The sequence below is a fragment of the Quercus suber genome, unplaced genomic scaffold (assembly GCF_002906115.3).
Source record: "Quercus suber isolate HL8 unplaced genomic scaffold, Cork oak 2.0 scaffold_41, whole genome shotgun sequence".
Lineage (NCBI taxonomy): Eukaryota > Viridiplantae > Streptophyta > Magnoliopsida > Fagales > Fagaceae > Quercus > Quercus suber.
This window is the reverse complement of record NW_027069506.1, coordinates 1,116,769-1,136,421: the sequence shown is the minus strand read 5'-3', so window position 1 is coordinate 1,136,421 and position 19,653 is coordinate 1,116,769. Positions and strand designations below refer to the sequence as shown.

Genomic DNA, 19,653 nt, shown 5'->3' with positions numbered 1-19,653 from the left:
AAATGAATTTAAGAATTTATTCATATACCTTGTTAAAGAATGATGCTCAATTAAAATAAAAAAGTGACCAATAACCCCACAAAAAAGCAGTCATCCAAATTTATTATAAAAATAAAAATCATTCCCAAAAAAAAATCACAAGTAGTAAAAAAAAAAAATACATATATATATATATATATGTATGTATGTATGTATACACACCCAAGCTCTAGAAAATCAAAGAAAAAAAAAAGATTAGAAAAAGAGCAATGAAGCTTACGATGTAAAAAAAAAAAAAAATACACACACACATATATATTTTACTTAAAACTATCTCCTTTTCTCTCCCACTTCTCACTCTCCTTTGAATTGTTTATATTATTTAATATTATAGTTTATATTATTTTAATAAGTTGTATGTAAAACTAGAAATTGAGATATTGGGTGAGTTATAAAATTAGATGATAAAATAAATTAAGTATGATTTTAAAATGTAAAATAGAGACTGATATGCATTCCTGGATACTAGTGTTTTATGTTTAGCAACCATGAATAATAAGTTTTATACATACAAACTTACTATTCACGGTTTCTAAAATTTTTTAGCAACTCACACCTAGATAAAGCTCAATTTGAGCAGGTGAGATGCTAAAATTAGCAAGAGGGGGTTTTACATCCTCAATGTAAAAGTAGTTCTTTCTGCCACTTTCTTGTTAGTCTGTTTTGTTTTCTGCCACTTTCTTGGTAGTCTGTTTTGTTTTGAGAGACATATTAAAGTTTGGCTATTGTGCATGTAATTTCAAGAAACTTATCAAGTATTGTTTTATAGTTTATACCGTTGCTTTACTAATTATCATTTACCCTTTTCCCCAACAAAGGAAAAGAAAAAGAAAAGGAAGCCCGTGGTCTATTGACCAGTACTCAGCCCTCTCTTCCAATTCCATTCTAAAAAGAAAAGGAAGAAAAAAAAAAATTGGGAATAAAAATGTTTATGATGCCCACTCCCCAGCAAAGATGTTCCAGCAATTGTGATAGTTTCTAATTGCTGATAATGATAGTCTTTAACAATCAACCTGAATTTATTTATTTTTTATATAAGTACAATCAACTTGAATTTATTAACCGAATAGAAAATTAAAAGGGATAAAGGATTCAAAACATTGTTTTTCCAGTACTAATCACCCGTAAGTAGTGATGGTTTATATGGCAATTACAACAAATATTTTGTTACATTGAAACTCCAACTTCATCTGAATTCACTGCAGCTCCATTAGGGGCATCATCTCCATGTAGTTGAGCAGAAACATCGTCTATGGCTGAATTCAACTGAGCAATCTTCTCCGTTAATATTTTGCGGGTTCTCTGTAGTCATCACACCACCAATGCAATATCAATGCATTGCAAACATTTAAAAAAAAAATAATAACTATAACAATATCAATAATAGTTAAAAGAGGATGAAAATACAAGTTAACACAAACAATTTGTACAGTGTTTCTTTTTCTTATTTTTTTTCTTGAAGCTACAATTCATAAAGCTTACTTATACATACGAACCATTATATTTTTCTTGTTTGTCTTATGACAACCAACCATAACTAGGCCTTTATTTGTAACAAAAAAGACTTTACTTTCAAAGCTGAACAAATTAACAAACATGCACACACACATAATGAATAATTTAAAGGATTGCAAATGCAGGAACAGCTTCTCACCTCCAAAGCTTTCTCCTCATCGTATATAAATTTTGGCAACTTCCTCATCAGATCTTTTCTGTCAGCTCCAGCAAGTGCCTTGCTTATCTGCAAAAAGTAAACTCACCAGTACTTCAGCCTAAAAAATATTGAAAAATAAATAAATAAACAGTGCATCTGAGCTGTTAATTGTATGAACAGTATATAAACCACATCAATAGCCCAAAAGTGAATCAATAGCCCAATACTTACTGATGCATCACATGGCTGTTTAATTAGGCCAAATAATTACATACATTTACATATTTCTTGATACTACCACTTTAAATGAAATATTTTTACTCTATAGGCTAAAAAATGTGACAAAAACACATGTATTACTCCAATTAGTTAGAACCTAAGGAGACAGATGGACAACACTCTCATTACAAAGCCACTAACAAAGATACTTGCACAGTTTGGTTTTCCATCAAATAAACCAGATTTTAGATCATTAAAGTGTCAAAATGAACACATGCACTACTCTACTTAATTGATAACCTAGGGAAACACAGACACCCAAGACCAAATAAGTAGTAGGTATATAAAGCTAGATACTTCAACAATACCTGGGGTGCATATATGCAGCCTAGTGTCCCAACAACCATGCCTCCCAACACAAAGCCACCAACAAAGATACTTGCAGTATTTGGTCTTCCACCGTCCCCACTGTACTTGCACAAAGTACAAAGTGTTTAGAAAAAAATGGACATCCTTAGGACAGGAGGAGTAGCTATCAATCTTTCTAACAAGGAAAAATAGAATCCTTAATAGGAAGTGAAACAAGACTAACTAATAACTGCATAAATTGTAAATGTTTCCAGTCAATGTATTTGATTTTTCTTTTGGTTATTTATTTATTTTTTTTGGGGGGGGGGGGGGGGGAACGAAGACGTGCACATATCTAATAGAATCTCATTTAGAAACTTAGGGTCATTCATGCTTTGGGTTAAAAAAAAAAAAAGAAAAAAAAAGAGAAGATTTTTGGTCTACAAATGCACACCAACATATCTAGTGCATACGCTATAGCTTAACCACATCTTTTTCACATTCAATTAAATGCTAGAATGCTTATAGGAAAGAGTATACGGCCAACTAAATTTGTGTGAACAACTTTGAGCTAACGATGCAAAAAATGGTTGGAAGGCAAAATAATAAGCAGTACTCTACATAACAACTACTACAAAAAAGATGTTAACCACAGTAGCCATTTTTATATGTATAAATGTGTATAAAGATACAAGTACATGCTCAAATATGGTAAGACACATACACTCACCCATAATTCTCAATGAACAAATTAGCGAGTCCAAAAAATCTTATGACACTATTTTTTTTTTTCATGGATAAGTAAATTGTATACATACCCTGCTCGAACGGTAAAAGGGGTTTTAGATGTAGTAAGTTTTGCTTTACGCTGAAAACCAGGAGTTAGAGATGGATCACAGGTGCTAATATTCAAAAGACATCGGTCAGTTGGCTTCAAAGAACCTGGTTTCAAATATTCAAGAATTAATTAGACGGACTGAAATCTGTGTAAATAAATACAGGAAAAATGCAAAAGCTACTACCTAATTTTCTATAAAATTCACACAAACTAAGTCCAACATGCACATCAACAGCATAATAAATACGTCTTTTTTGTGTCATGTTTAAAAGTTATGCATATATACATATACTTCAATTGTTATAATAAGCGGACTGAAAAGGGGATTCGAACAAGCAATGTCATTGAGTTACAAGCCTCTTGGCTCGACCAATCTACCAAATCTCGATTGTGTCGTTTATTAAAAGTTGAAACATCAATTTGTAAAGCTTACGTAGTAAAATTTATACTATTAGTAAGATATAATGTTAGAGCATATTACAAGCACGGCATGAATGTGAATAATTGGATGAAACATTAGATTGTACGCACTATTTATACAAAAAGGTGCAAAATTGAGTGACATAAAATTAGAATCTAACTACTAGATGTTGAAACAGAGTATGAATGCAGCGAATAACTACAAAAAGATGTAAGGTGTAAAAAAAAAGTAAACGGCATATAGTACGATTTGTGGTTGTAATTAAATTTCAAAATTAACAACACAAACTGAGTAATCAACAATCAAATAATTAATTAAACCAGTACAGTATGATGGTAGTAATAAATTTACGTGGTGGTATGTCAAAACGTTTCGCAGAGATCTATGCGATACCGATACAGTAAGAATTTGAAAAGAAGATATTGTTGAGGGAGAATTTACCGGATAAGAAGTGGGTTTGATTTGGAGAGAAACAAGCGGGTAGAGCAGCAGCAGCCATTTCCGTTTCGAATTGAATTTGACACTGTACCTTTGCTAAGCACTTCTTCGTCTTCGATGTTATCGAACTTTCGGTTTTACCAATGGATGCTTCAGATATCGGGACAATTAAATTAAATACCAAAAAAAGAAAGATTTCATTTGGGTCTGAATCTGACACACCCACAGAAATAGAGAGAAAATAATACTGCTCAAATATTAGGCTGAGGAACAGCTGGGGCTGAGATTGGGTGGGCTTTTCTCGGCCCAGGAGTTTTCCTGGCCCAATAAATCAAACTCATTTCTTGCGTGAGAGTTAAGAGTGTGTGTGTGTGTGTGTGTGTGTATATATATATTTTTTTTTTTGCTTTAAAGAAATCTACTAATGTACATTTTTTTTTTTTTTTTATGTAAAGAAATGTACTAATGAAACAATAGGAAAAAAACAAAGATAAACTTAGTTAGAACAATCCTAGAAATGGTCTCAACCACCGTAATAAGAAAAGACCTAAGCAATTAACATTACAATAAGAAGTTCATTTATAGGATAGTAGGTAAGCTACCCTATTTCTCTCTCTCTATTGGCCCATGTACAAGTTGAATTAGACATCAAGTAGGTAATCCCTGCATGTCTTCAATTGTTTGCTTAACATTAGCATCCCAACTTACAATTTTAGAAGCTTTCATAATTAAATCTACAACTTTTTTAGCATCCCCTTCAATAATAAATTTTTTCATTCAACCAAAACAAATTACTTAAACTCATTCTGTATAAGGGTAAAGATTGGATTTATTACTCTTGTGCACTGGACTTATCAAGATTATGATATGTATTCACTTTTGGCCACATGTCATGATCTTGATGAGTCTAATGCACAAAATCATTGGACTCAAGACAAGTTCTTTGCACAATAGCTTATTAATGGAACAATTGGTAGGTTAAATGATTAAGTTTACAATTTTCTAACAACAACATTTTTTAGGACAACTGATAATTTGACAAGCTTTAAAATTGATGTAATTGTAGTCTCTTATTATCACTGCCGTAGAAGCATTCCCTATCTCAATAATTAAGAGTATTTTCTTTGAGATTGGCTTGAGATTAAATTTTTTTCCTTAAATGTCTGCAAACATTATTTAGGCAAGATAATATTCAAGTTGAATGTTTTATTAATTTCTCATTTGGATTATTTCAAGTAAAAGACCAAATCAACATTTCAGAGAACAATAATTTTAAAAGACAAAAACAAGGCACCATTCCAAGATTCTCACGCCCAATGGACCCCCAAAACAAGACAAGTGTTTCTTCCTAAGTAAAGGAAGGAATTAGTTTGAGAAGCAAACAAAAAGCAATAAAAAAGTCACTAACCAATTAAGAATTAAAGCCTTAAAACTTCATGAGGGGCTAATCAACGTTGGATTGGTAGGCATCAGATCATGACTAAGTTGATAAACTATAGTTGGCATATTAAAAATTTCCCTCGTTCGAAAGGTGATAAGCTTCAGTAATTGATTGTTTCGCCCTTATTATTAATTAATGATGTTTGCTACTATACATTATCAAAGTTTTTAACACTACTTTGATGGCTTTGCATGGCCTCACTTTCGTCTTGGCATGTAAAACTGCCGGCATGAATCAATTTTATTTGTATCTTTGTACTCTTTATCTATTACTATAATTCTTCTACCTTAGCTAAGACGCGGTTCCTGTCTTTGGCCAAATCTACACACTGAAGCATTTTTAAGCATAAAATTTTGCAATAAAATTTGCATCTCAGTAAAGAGCTGAATCTATAGTTTGCTAGGCATGGCTGCAGCTGCTGCAGGAGAAAGGTCATTGAAGGAGACACCTACATGGGCCGTGGCATTTGCTTGTGCGGTTTTCGTGATCACTTCAATTCTCATTGAACATGGGATTCATTCTCTTGGAAAGGTAAGACTTCTATGCTAGTGTTATATAACGTACTATGGAACTTTGTGAGTTTTCACTTCCCAGAGTTAGTGCGTAACTGCGTATCTGGATGCAATTTGTTTTGTTAATTTATTGCTTATTTGCTAAAAGTTATTGTATGACAGTGGTTACAGAAGCGCCAGAAGAAGGCTATGAATGAGGCTTTAGAGAAAATTAAAGCTGGTATCTCTCTCTGTCTCACAACACAAACTTGAGCACACACATTTCCAATTAAAATTTTCATGAAGGACAAAATGAGTTGACTTTTATTTCTCTTCTTTTTTTTTTTTTGTTTTTGGTTGTTGTTGTTGATATAGAGTTGATGCTGCTAGGCATCATATCTCTGATAATTACAGTAAGCCAAATACCCATCTCCAAGATATGTATCCCTGCCAAAGCTGGAAACATCATGCTTCCTTGTAGTAAAAAGGGGTACACAGGTAGTGGTGGTAACAGGAGAAAGCTATTGTGGTATGACGAAGATGTTACATGGCGCCGAGTCCTTGCCGCAACTGCTGGTGATGATTACTGCTTCAAATATGTATGTACAAATAAATTATTATAGGTTAACTTGTATATTTGGTGCTCTACATTTTATCACTAATTCAAATTCGTTATTATCTTTAAAATGTTTTCAAAAATATTCTCATATCATCATCTTATCATGGAGGGAAAATATTGAAGTAGTAAACCAAATTTACTCTTATGATATGAAAATATGATGTAACACGAATTAAAGGTTAAAAAAAGATGAAAATCAAATATGCAATTTGAATTAAATATTAGTTCTACAAAAAAAAAAAAAAAAAATAATTTTTGACTTTTTTGCTTGGTATGGTATGCCTTGTCTTATATATTCGTTGTTTTTGGATGTCAGGGCAAGGTAGCTTTGGTGTCACAGTCGGGGTTGCACCAATTGCATATCTTCATATTTGTGCTTGCGGTCTTCCACGTTCTCTATAGTGTCATCACCCTAGTTCTGGCAAAGGCCAAGGTAAGCTACTGCTCTGTTTTTTTCAACAACAAAATTCAATTCCATGAGGTTAAAAAAAGGGGGAGCAAATTAGTGAAGAATTTGAAGTGCTAGATTCGTAATGTTACTTTAATTGACTTGTACACAGATGAAGAAGTGGAAAGCATGGGAAGCTGAAACCACATCCCTGGAATATCAATCTACTAATGGTAAAAAACTCATTTGAACTGGCGTGTTTTTACTGTTTATTTATTTATTAATATAAAAAGAGTGGTGTTAGAAATACTACAAATTTTTTTTTTTTTTTTAGAGAAAGAACCCCACCGGGGAAAAGAGTTTATTAATGCATCCTTAAAATGTCAAGCTGATAAGTATCAAGAATATCTGGAGGCACTGACTCCATCTAGACAAGAAAAGGATGTCTGACTGCCCTTCTAGCAAGCTCATGGGTAAGACAGTTTCCTTCTCTAAGAATATGCTTAACAGAAATACAAGAAAAACTAGAAAACAAACATTTAACATCCTGCAGTGCATGACCCATATAAGAGTTGTCCATGTAGTCACCAAGAATAGCATTAACTACTGTTTCAGAGTCACCTTCCACCTCCACCTTGTCAAACCCGAGTTCCTTAGCAAACATCAGAGCCCGACGTGCCGCAATCACTTATATGGTCCTTATAAACTTATGTGTTATCAATTATAATAAAGTAATTCAAACATTTATTTATTATATAGTTGAAGTGACCATAATCACATTGATAACCACATTTTCTATAATAAATTGGTAGTAGCTTAGTATTTAAGTGCTCGAGTTGGTATTATTGTAGATCCGTCAAGGTTTAGGCTTGCCCATCAAACTTCTTTCGTTCAGCGGCATAGCGGCCTCTCAACAACAACACCTGGTCTCAGGTGGATTGTAAGATGTATTCTTCTAAAAGTTTCTTGATACACGTTTGAAAAGCACACGCATGCACAATGAGACACATACAAGCATTTGTGTGTATTGAGAAGCTTGTAAAATAGGTTGACCTGCATTCTTGTTAAGTAGAAATTATTCAATACATCCATTGAATTATCCTTCCTTTGATATAAAAGTGGATTCCATATGTTACTTCTACGCATATGACCGTATTTAATATGAGAGGAAGGTATAATACACCGTGTCTAATGAATAATTTTTCCTTTTTATGGGCTTAAACATATAGACTAAACTCAAACCAAAGTCACAAGATACAATTCATAATTATGACTAGATGTCTGTCTAAACTTATATTTATGCTTGATCCAATAGCTTGGGCAATGGTTCAAGGTATCATATATTGATATTGAATTAAGATGTGACTGGTTTCTTTTTCTTTTTTTTTCCCAAGTAAGAATGACATTCAAAAAAAGAGAAACAAACAAACAAATTATAAAAGGTCCCATCTTCATCCTAAAGTCCAAGCCAAAAATTTGGCAAGGAAGAAAAGGAGGAAATGGGGATCGTTCCCTCAAAACAATTCAAAGGAGTCCCTTTAGCCACATTACGGGTAACAAAATTAGCCTCCCTTAAAGTATGATTTACAAACCAATGTGAGAATAAATTCAAAATTAACTTAATTTTGTCAATAATATGTTGAATTGAGCAATGAGAAGAGAGTGAATCTCTTTGTAGCTGAATAATCATATTTAACACATCTCCTTCATAAATTGCACGCTTTTTAATTTTTATACCCTGATTTTGCTGCTCTTTTTGCTTATGCTTTTAAGGGGTCTTGATCTTGTGCAACTCTATCCATGCTAAGATCTCTTTTTTTGTTCTCTCAGGTGGCCTTTTTTAGGCAATTTGTTGCTTCAGTAACAAAGGTTGACTATCTAACTATGCGTCACGGATTTATCAATGTATGTATTATCCAAAAAGTATCTATCTCTCTATAAATAAATTTATTTAAAAAAAAAAAAAAAAAAAAACAACAACAACAACAGTGAAACACACACATCTTTTTCTTTAATATTTGTTGGGGGTACAACTTTAAATTTATTTAAAAAAAAAAAAAAAAAAAAACAACAACAACAACAGTGAAACACACACATCTTTTTCTTTAATATTTGTTGGGGGTACAACTTCGTATTTTTGTTTTTGATCTTTACGCTAGCTAGGGAAAGCCTTTATTTAATTTTTTGGTAAGAGAAAATCTTATATTGAATACCGAATAAAGGATGTGTTAATTAAGACTTGCCTAGGCTTTCCCAAAGAAAAAAGAAAAGAAAAAAGAGTTGCCTAGGGACCTCTATATATATATATATATATACTATTTCCTTTTCCCTTCTCAACAAGTTACTTGATTTTAATAAGAATGATAAATTAGATAATTCCACCTATAATTTTGGGTGTTTAATATTTTTCAATTAAATCATAAATTTTAAAAAAGTTCTATTCAAAACTCAAAACTTTCTAAACCATTTTAATGGCCCCCTCACTGAGTGAAAATAAACAAAGAAAAGCAAGCAAAAAGACAAAAGAATCAACTTCACTAAGCAAAAGTGTGAAGACCATTCCATCAAATTCAACCGAAGCAAAATTATTGGCTACCAAATGCGGACTAAATTTTTTGAACACGATTCTCACTTTCAGATTCCTGTGTCTTTGCTTTACAACTTAATTAATCACCATCTAAGTGCCTGTTTGTTTGTCTGAAGGGCAAAAAGTGTTTTTTAAAACCAAAAAAATAAATTATCATGACAACATCAATATGCATGTTCCTGTTAAATTTGCAGGCCCACCTGGCACCTAATAGCAAATTTGACTTTCATAAGTACATCAAAAGATCAATGGAAGATGATTTTAAGGTGGTCGTCGGTATTAGGTTGATCTCTTTCACACTCTCTCTCTATGTTATTGTTTTGTGCTAGTGCTACCATATAACCACGAATCAATGTTGATATTACAGTATACCATTGTGGACGTGCTGTATCATCTTTCTGCTTTTAAATGTGCTTTTAAATGTCTATGGTAGGACATCTCACATCTTCTTCTCTTCCTGTACTTTGTAGTTGTTGTGACTTTGTGATTTTCATTGACAAAACCATAATGCTGTACTTTGAACAGGATGGTAGTTGGTACACCCTCACATGGATGTCATTCATGCCACTAGCGGTAACAAATTTTTATATGCTTAAAGAAAAAGAAAAAAAACCTCGCTTAATTTTGTGAATATCTTTTTCAAATGTTTTCATCATTACAAAATTGGATTACTGGAATAGTAGAAAATAACTATGATTGATGGACCTCATTATGCGAGACAGATACTTCTACTAGTTGGAACAAAACTTGAAGTTATAATCATGGAAATGGCTCAACAAATCCAAGATCGAACAACTGTAGTAAAAGGGGCTCCTGTGGTAGAGCCTAGTAACAAATATTTCTGGTTCAATCAACCTGATTGGATTCTTTTTTTGATACATCAATCTTACCTTGTTCTAGGTAATTTATAATGCCTTATTCAAGTATTCTAAACACGACATTTTTCATAACTGTTAAGGTAATATGTTATGATTGGTGTATGATAAAAGTAATACTAGTAGAGAACCCAATAAAAATAATTTGTACTAATCACAGTTTGTTATTTCAACAAGTTATGAAATTTAATTTGGTGTATAACATTGTTGATGACTTGTTAATTTCAAAGAGATAAAACTGTAAATACATCAGCGTATGGGGTTATGTTCACAAATAATTTAATTTTGAGTTTATTGAACCTGTATCAAGCAAATAAAAACAAAATATAAATATGAAATGAGTAAGTCTAATGACAGAATTTATTCCATAACCTTTTTACTCACATCCTATGGAGGTGGCGGGCTATGAGTAGTGAAAAATAAAGTAACGTTAGTGTTTGGTCCATGTAAAAAATGAATGTCTATCCTTCACCACTAATCATATCAATATGTCACAATAAAAGCACTTATATATGTTAATCCTAAGCAGCTTTGGATCATGTGTGTTGACAAATATATTTTGAGCTAATTAGTTTCCTTTCAATTTTACAGTACGCATTCCAAGTAAATTTAATTGCTTAATTGTTATTTATTTTTTTATTTTTTGGAGAATTTTTTTTAATTGTTATTCAATTTGATTTCTAACATAAATAGACACTAAATTCTTATTTTCTTCGTTTAACTAGGTCAAGCCTTGGAGGATGCAAAACATTATGAAAGAGAATTACAGAGGGTGCTCTGCTTTGCTATATTATCAGAGATCAAAGATCAACCAGGGATTTTAACATGGAAATACTATGAAAGGAAATCACGCATTGGGTGAGCAAATTAGGCTGGGAAGCCTGATGGGCCAGGCTTGTCTAATTTAACCCAAAAGTCTTAAGGCCAGGACCAGTGTTTAAGTCCACACACACACACACACACACACATATATATATATATTGCCTAGTTGGGCTGAATTTCCTTGACCAAGAAAATTTTAGTCTGGCACTAGTACCCAAGTAAAGAAGAATACAGCCTCAACACGAAAACCATTCCTAGCCTCCTAGTCCTTGACTCCTTGGTCCTTACAAAATATAGCCATGTCTCTGAGATACATGGCTAAATTTTAACACCGAACCATTTGACTCTCTCTATCTTTAGCGAGAGAGACAGAGAGAGAGAGATTTTCTTCTTCTAATTTTTTAAAAAATAACTTTGGTGCTCTTAATTGGAATTTGGCACTCTGGAAATAGACTATGTTAGGCCTGTTTTGACTTTGGACCGCTGTATCTGAATGGCAGTAATCACGGCATGAAATTCATGCCGCACAAGACCAAGACCAGGGTTCAATGGCTTTGTATACGTGCCGTATACGAGGTGCCTTCCAATTATTGTCCACTTCTCCTCACATGGACTCGCACATATCATAAATATTTTCTTTTTTAACGTTTTGTACTTTTGTTCCTCTTTCCTTTTTTTTTTTTTTTTGTGTGTGTGTGTGATAACCCCAACTTTCTTTTTTTTTTTTTTTGGTAAACCGATAACCCCAACTTTCATTAACCACAAAAGAATTCTTTTGCGGTTAATGAAAGTTTGTGAAAAACCCCATCTTTCCTCAATTGTTCAACAATAGCAAGAGGAAGAGAATGCTTGTTACAAAATCCAAAAATCCTATGAGCAAAAGCAAGCAAGAGCTTGAGCAACATAATTAACGGCTCTCCTAATTCAGCTAAAAACACATTGGATAAAACCTTTACTAAACTCAAACCCATTACTTAAAAAAAAAAAAAAAAAAAAAAAAGTGAATATAGACCACTCAACCGAAGATAAACATGAATTTGAAGCATCAACGCATATCTTAGAATCTCCCTCCACAATTTGTAATGCCCACAGGAAGGCTGTAGCTTCAACTTGAAGAGGATCACACAAGACATTTGATATTGTTCCTCATTTAGTATTTGTATAAGACCTCGCTTTTATGAAGTAAAAGGGATACCACTATTTTGCTAGTGGGAAAGGAGTTGAACTCAAGACCTAAGAGCATTCACAGCAGTGGAGCTATAATGCTATAATGCTAAAATTTAGCTCCAAAATCACAAAAAAAAGCTTACAGCAGTGGAGCTATAGCTATAAATTATAGATGAATTGCTATAGTGCACATCTATAGATAGATGTGCACTGTAGCTTGAAGCTAAAAATAATAATATTATTTTATTAACCATCCAACTTTATTTCTTTTATTTTTTTCATTTTATCACAAAACCGGTCACAGACTTGGACTCTCATCTCATTCACTCTCTTGTTCATCTCTCTCTCAAAAGCTCACCTCTCATCTCCGACCGGTCAAAGCTCACCTCTCATCTCCGATCTCATCGCCGGCCTGAACTTCTTCATTCACCGGCCTGACGTCACTCTCTCTTGTTCACTCTCTCTCAAAAGCTCACCTCTCATCTCCGATCTCATCGCCGGCCATCTTCATTCGCCGGCCTGACCTTCTTCATTCGCTGGCCGGACGTCACTCTCTCTTGTTCATCTCTCTCTCAAGCCTCTCAAGCTCACTATCATCTCCGATCTCATCATCGGCCCGACCATCTTCAAGCTCACTCCGGTACAAACTTGCTTTTTTTTTTTTTTTTTTTTTTTTTTTTCATTTTATCAAATCCGGTCTCATTCACTCTCATTTACTCTCTCTCGTTCACTGTCATCTGCCTCAGACGCACAAGCTCACTCCGGTCTCTCAAGCTCACTCCGGCGGCGGCGGTGGCGATTATAGGTGGTTGTGATTGTTGTTTGTTGTAATGGATATATTATTTTATTGTGTTGAAAGCTAAAATAGATCCACTGCTGCAGTATGTGTGTAGCTAAAATAGATAAAGTAACTTTTGATGGAGCTAAAAAGCTAAATTTTTAGCTCCACTGCTGTGAATGCTCAGGCCTGTTGGTTTAAATCCCAACCACAAGTCCACTCTCACAAGTGGTTTGACAAATGATATATTGTTTACTGTTGTTGATATATAGTATGGGATTTATAATTTATGATGTTTGTTTCTTAGTTCCCACTCATTTAGGTCATTCGAAATATGTATTAAATAATTTTTGTTGTTATCTAAGGTCCATTTCTGAGTCATAAAGAATTTTTCTAGGTTAAACGTTCAAGTGATTGGTGATGTTGATTGAGGTAACTAATGATAGCTCTCAGCTTTGGAGTTTATCTCAGTTTCTTCGGTCCTTGAACTACAAGATTTTTTTTTACCTTTTTATCTTATTTTTATGTTTAAAACTTAAATAAATATATTCAATCACAGTACTCCCTTCTACTCTCCCTTCTTCCTTCTCAATCCAAACGGGCCCTAAGTTTTTCAATTAAATTAAAACAAATAATTGTGTAGAATTTAATTATTTTTGAAAAAAAAAAATATAATTACTTGATAATGCAATCATGTGTTTAAATTTAATTAACGAACCTAATGTATTGCAGGCAAGGAATTATGCCTAATTCTTTTTATTAATTTTAATAAAAGAAATATTTATTGGTCCCAAAGTCCCAATATTTTATTGCTTATGGGTCTCAATCAATTCAACGTGGTTCATCAAAATTTTTTTTTTTTTTTTTGAGGGGGTGGTTCATCAAATATTGATTACTTAGAAAGTCAAATCAATTTTTTCTTAGGTTTTTTGTCCATTTAAATTTAATCGGAATAAATAATTGAAATTGGTTGGATTTTAATAATTTTACGTTTTCTAAATAACCTTTTTAACTTGTGTTCCATTTGTCACATTAATATTTTAATAAAGTTTAAATTGAGTTGAAGATTTTAGAATAAAATTGACTTGATTTTAAAACATGAGAGACTGAATTGGAGCTATTAATAATTAAGGGATAAAATAGAACTTTACAGTTAGACATGCAAGTTAAAAGATCAAATTAATAATATAGCCTAAAATTTACCTGATTCTAATAATAATAATAATAAAAAAATCAAAAAAAAAAATTTTTTTTTTGACTTTTTTGCTTGGTATGGTATGCCTTGTCTTATATATTCGTTGTTTTTGGATGTCAGGGCAAGGTAGCTTTGGTGTCACAGTCGGGGTTGCACCAATTGCATATCTTCATATTTGTGCTTGCGGTCTTCCACGTTCTCTATAGTGTCATCACCCTAGTTCTGGCAAAGGCCAAAGTAAGCTACTGCTCTGTTTTTTTCTACAACAAAATTCAATTCCATGAGGTTAAAAAAGGGGGAGCAATTAGTGAAGAATTTGACGTGCTAGATTCGTAATGTTACTTTAATTGACTTGTACAGATGAAGAAGTGGAAAGCATGGGAAGCTGAAACCACATCCCTGGAATATCAATCTACTAATGGTAAAAAACTCATTTGAATTGGTGTGTTTTTACTGTTTATTTATTTATTATTATAAAAGAGTGATGTTAGAAATACTACAAAATTTATTATATGATCCTTATAAACTTATGTGTTATCAATTATAATAAAGTAATTCAAACATTTATTTATTATATGGTTGAAGTGATCATAATCACATTGATAACCACATTTTCTATAATAAATTGGTAGCAGCTTAGTATTTAAGTGCTCGAGTTGGTATTATTGTAGATCTGTCAAGGTTTAGGCTTGCCCATCAAACTTCTTTCGTTCAGCGGCATAGCGGCCTCTCAACAACAACACCTGGTCTCAGGTGGATTGTAAGATGTATTCTTCTAAAAGTTTCTTGATACACGTTTGAAAAGCACACGCATACACAATGAGACACATACAAACATTTGTGTGTATTGAGAAGCTTGTAAAATAGGTTGACTTGCATTCTTGTTAAGTAGAAATTATTCAATACATCCATTGAATTATCCTTTCTTTGATATAAAAGTGGATTCCATATGTTACTTCTATGCATATGACACGTATTTAATATGAGAGGAAGGTATAATACACCGTGTTTAATGAATAATTTTTCCTTTTTATTGGCTTAAACATATAGAATAAACTCAAACCAAAGTCACAAGATACAATTCATAATTATCACTAGATGTCTGTCTAAACTTATATTTATGCTTGATCCAATAGCTTGGGCAATGGTTCAAGGTATCATATATTGATATTGAATTAAGATGTGACTGGTTTCTTTTCTTTTTTTTTTCCCAAGTAAGAATGACATTCAAAAAAAGAGAAACAAACAAACAAATTATAAAAGGATGGAATCAATCCCATCTTCATCCTAAAGTCCAAGCCAAAAATTTGGCAAGGAAGAAAAGGAGGAAATGGGGATCGTTCCCTCAAAACAATTCAAAGGAGTCCCTTTAACCACATTACGGGTCACAAAATTAGCCTCCCTTAAAGTATGATTTACAAACCAATGTAAGAATAAATTCAAAATTAACTTAATTTTGTCAATAATATGTTGAATTGAGCAATGAGAAGAGAGTGAATCTCTTTGTAGCGGAATAATCATATTTAACACATCTCCTTCATAAATTACATGCTTTTTATACCCTGATTTTGCTGCTCTTTTTGCTTATGCTTTTAAGGGGTCTTGATCTTGTGCAACTCTATCCATGCTAAGATCTCTTTTTTTGTTCTCTCAGGTGGGCTTTTTTAGGCAATTTGTTGCTTCAGTAACAAAGGTTGACTATCTAACTATGCGTCACGGATTTATCAATGTATGTATATAGGTTTTTCATAGATAGAGAGATAATTTTTTTTTTTTTTTTTTTTAAAAAAAAAACAACAACAACAACAGTGAAACACACACATCTTTTTCTTTAATATTTGTTGGGGGTACAACTTCGTATTTTTGTTTTTGATCTTTACGCTAGCTAGGGAAAGCCTTTATTTAATTTTTTGGTAAGAGAAAATCTTATATTGAATACCGAATAAAGGATGTGTTAATTAAGACTTGCCTAGGCTTTCCCAAAGAAAAAAGAAAAGAAAAAAGAGTTGCCTAGGGACCTCTCTATATATATATATATATACTATTTCCTTTTCCCTTCTCAACAAGTTACTTGATTTTAATAAGAATGATAAATTAGATAATTCCCCCTATAATTTTGGGTGTTTAATATTTTTCAATTAAATCATAAATTTTAAAAAAGTTCTATTCAAAACTCAAAACTTTCTAAACCATTTTAATGGCCCCCTCACTGAGTGAAAATAAACAAAGAAAAGCAAGCAAAAAAACAAAAGAATCAACTTCACTAAGCAAAAGTGTGAAGACCATTCCATCAAATTCAACCGAAGCAAAATTATTGGCTACCAAATGCGGACTAAATTTTTTGAACACGATTCTCACTTTCAGATTCCTGTGTCTTTGCTTTACAACTCAATTAATCACCATCTAAGTGCCTGTTTGTTTGTCTGAAGGGCAAAAAGTGTTTTTTAAAACCAAAAAAATAAATTATCATGACAACATCAATATGCATGTTCCTGTTAAATTTGCAGGCCCACCTGGCACTTAATAGCAAATTTGACTTTCATAAGTACATCAAAAGATCAATGGAAGATGATTTTAAGGTGGGCGTTGGTATTAGGTTGATCTCTTTCACACTCTCTGTCTGTCTCTCTCTCTATGTTTTTGTTTTGTGCTAGTGCTACCATATAACCACGAATCAATGTTGATATTACAGTATACCATTGTGGACGTGCTGTATCATCTTTCTGCTTTTAAATGTCTATGGTAGGACATCTCACATCTTCTTCTCTTCCTGTACTTTGTAGTTGTTGTGACTTTGTGATTTTCATTGACAAAACCATAATGCTGTACTTTGAACAGGATGGTACACACTCACATGGATGTCATTCATGCCACTAGCGATAACAAATTTTTATATGCTTAAAGAAAAAGAAAAAAAACCTTGCTTAATTTTGTGAATGTCTTTTTCAAATGTTTTCATCATTACAAAATTGGATTACTGGAATAGTAGAAAATAACTATGATTGATGGACCTCATTATGCGAGACAGATACTTCTACTAGTTGGAACAAAACTTGAAGTTATAATCATGGAAATGGCTCAACAAATCCAAGATCGAACAAGCTGTAGTAAAAGGGGCTCCTGTGGTAGAGCCTAGTAACAAATATTTCTGGTTCAATCAACCTGATTGGATTCTTTTTTTGATACGTCTTACCTTGTTCTAGGTAATTTATAATGCCTTATTCAAAAATTCTAAACATGACATTTTTCATAACTGTTAAGGTAATATGTTATGATTGGTGTATGATAAAAGTAATACTAGTAGTGAACCCAATAAAAATAATTTGTACTAATCATAGTTTGTCGTTTCAACAAGTTATGAAATTTAATTTGGTGTATAGCATTGTTGAAGACTTGTTAATTTCAAAGAGGTAAAACTGTAAATACATCAGCGTATGGGGTTATGTTAACAAATAATTTAATTTTGAGTTCACTGAACCTGTATCAAGCAAATAAAAACAAAATATAAATATGAAATGAGTAAGCCTAATGACACAACTTATTCCATAACCTTTTTACTCACATCCTATGAAGGTGGCGGGTTATGAGTAGTGAAAAAGAAAGTAACGTTAGTGATTGGTCCATGTGAAAAATGAATGTCTATCCTTCACCACTAATCATATCAATATGTCACAATAAAAGCACTTATATATGTTAATCCTAAGCAGCTTTGGATCATGTGTGTTGACAAATATATTTTGAGCTAATTAGTTTCCTTTCAATTTTACAGTACGCATTCCAAATGGCTTACTTTCTATGCATATGGGTAAATGAAACTATTTCCAACTCCAGTTGCATACTGGTGTCTATAAAATCACTTATTAATGAAATTCTTTTTGATTAACTAATAAGATAATCCACTGCAGTATGAGTTCGGGTTGACCTCGTGCTTCCATGAAAAGTTGCCAGAAATCTTGATAAGTGTGTTTCTTGGTGTAGCCCTTCAGGTCTTATGTAGTTACATCACCTTCCCTCTCTATTCCTTGGTGACACAAGTGAGTGCTTCCACATTGAGGATTTTTATTCAAGATTAATAGAAATCAGAAAAATAACACTACTAAGCTTTGCAAAATTTGCAGATGGGGGTCTCACATGAAGAAGGCAATCTTTGAAGAGCAAACAGCAAAAGCTATAAAGAAATGGCAAAAAGCTGCTAGGGAGAGAAAGAAGTTGAGGAAGGCAGGGGCGACAGATGTTTCATCATCTGGGTTCATGAGCGGAGAGAATACACCAAGCCATAACTCATCACCTATACATTTGCTCCACAAGTATAAAATCAATTCTAATGACATTGAAACTGTTCTCAGCTCTCCTAAGGCTTACCATTCTGATACCGAACTCTCTGAGATTGAAGGTCCAGCGCGCCCTTCCTCTAGTGATGACCATGAAACAAGAAGAGCGGAAACTCATCACATTTATTTCTCTTTTGTTACGCCTTGAAATTGTTGCGCGTTTCGAGATGCATACGCAGAAATGGTTTTGAGCTAATTAAGAATATATATATATATATATATAAGAGTATTCAGCCTATCTTGTTCTTACATATTGAAACCAAAAAAAGAAAAATATTCTTTAGAAAGTAGAGCAAACATGGTCAATGTAAAAATATTATAGGATGATAAATTATAACCACTTGTCCCAAAAGTCCCAAAAGTTTAAATAATTTGAAAATAGTAAATTTAATTGCTTAATTGTTGTAGGGACTCAGTTTGGATTTGACCCTGAGTATGAATGAGTTTCCAGCCCAACAAGCCCAAACAATAAATTTGTAGAGAGTGGGTTAAAGGTTTAGGCACTGGCCGTCGTTCATCAAGCATGAACTCTCTTTTATAAAAGAAAATACTTAGAGTTTATTTACAACTGGGGGGATGCTCCTCGGCCCGTGGCCGAGGAGCCCCTTTTCTTCTCCCTCTTCCCCCCCCCTCTTTCTTTACTTTACTTGCTTTTCTTATATAGTTTTCATCTTTCTATCTCCTTCTTCCATCTATAGATCATCCATTCGCCTCTCTTTTGGCCGTCCGTCCCATCAGAGGCCTTATCGGTACTCAAGTGGTTCACTCTGATCAACGTTACCCTGCTAAGGGGTTATATCCCCATTAATGCGGTCAGAGGGGTTAGGTGAATACATTAAGTGTGAATGTGACAGCTTGCTCTGGGCTTGTCCCCTCCCAAAAATTATCCTTAGTATGCCGAGGACGAAGAGGTCCTCGGCGTGGGTCAAAAAAGAGGCTTTCCCCAACTTAGCCTCGGCTGGTCAGTCTTCCTCGGCGCTGGTCTTGGGCCTACTACGCGAT

General features: G+C 33.2%; 2 protein-coding genes across 2 annotated transcripts; one reads left to right on the top strand and one right to left on the bottom strand.

Annotated features, from left to right (window-relative positions):
- Nucleotides 1-1,039: 1,039 nt before the first annotated feature.
- LOC136066617 (uncharacterized) lies at nt 1,040-4,193 on the bottom strand. The gene is made up of 5 exons (XM_065771243.1): nt 3,961-4,193; nt 3,079-3,202; nt 2,281-2,380; nt 1,694-1,780; nt 1,040-1,341 (listed from the first exon to the last, which is right to left on the bottom strand). Exons 1-5 carry the CDS (start codon nt 4,016-4,018, stop codon nt 1,207-1,209), a joined length of 504 nt encoding a protein of 167 aa, XP_065627315.1. The 5' UTR covers nt 4,019-4,193; the 3' UTR covers nt 1,040-1,206.
- A 1,610-nt stretch (nt 4,194-5,803) lies between these two features.
- Nucleotides 5,804-18,799, top strand: LOC112001921 (MLO protein homolog 1). Its single transcript, XM_065771274.1, has 14 exons — nt 5,804-5,929; nt 6,073-6,130; nt 6,265-6,488; nt 6,825-6,941; nt 7,069-7,129; nt 7,748-7,836; nt 8,727-8,801; nt 9,678-9,766; nt 9,851-9,893; nt 10,009-10,056; nt 10,206-10,366; nt 18,077-18,125; nt 18,226-18,354; nt 18,422-18,799. The coding sequence occupies exons 1-14, from the start codon at nt 5,804-5,806 to the stop codon at nt 18,797-18,799; spliced, it is 1,647 nt and encodes a 548-aa protein (XP_065627346.1).
- Nucleotides 18,800-19,653: the final 854 nt, after the last annotated feature.

What these genes read in the sequence shown, in the direction of transcription:
- LOC136066617 (XM_065771243.1), bottom strand. Translation starts at nt 4,018, where the DNA reads ATGGCTGCTGCTGCTCTACCCGCTTGTTTCTCTCCAAATCAAACCCAC. An exon ending in TCAAACCCACTTCTTATCCG is followed by an intron (nt 3,203 to 3,960) that starts GTAAATTCTCCC and finishes ATTTGAAACCAG; the next exon opens with GTTCTTTGAAGCCAACTGAC. An exon ending in GCTGCATATATGCACCCCAG is followed by an intron (nt 1,781 to 2,280) that starts GTATTGTTGAAG and finishes TACTTTTTGCAG; the next exon opens with ATAAGCAAGGCACTTGCTGG.
- LOC112001921 (XM_065771274.1), top strand. Translation starts at nt 5,804, where the DNA reads ATGGCTGCAGCTGCTGCAGGAGAAAGGTCATTGAAGGAGACACCTACA. An exon ending in ATGATTACTGCTTCAAATAT is followed by an intron (nt 6,489 to 6,824) that starts GTATGTACAAAT and finishes TTTGGATGTCAG; the next exon opens with GGCAAGGTAGCTTTGGTGTC. An exon ending in CTTACTTTCTATGCATATGG is followed by an intron (nt 18,126 to 18,225) that starts GTAAATGAAACT and finishes AATCCACTGCAG; the next exon opens with TATGAGTTCGGGTTGACCTC.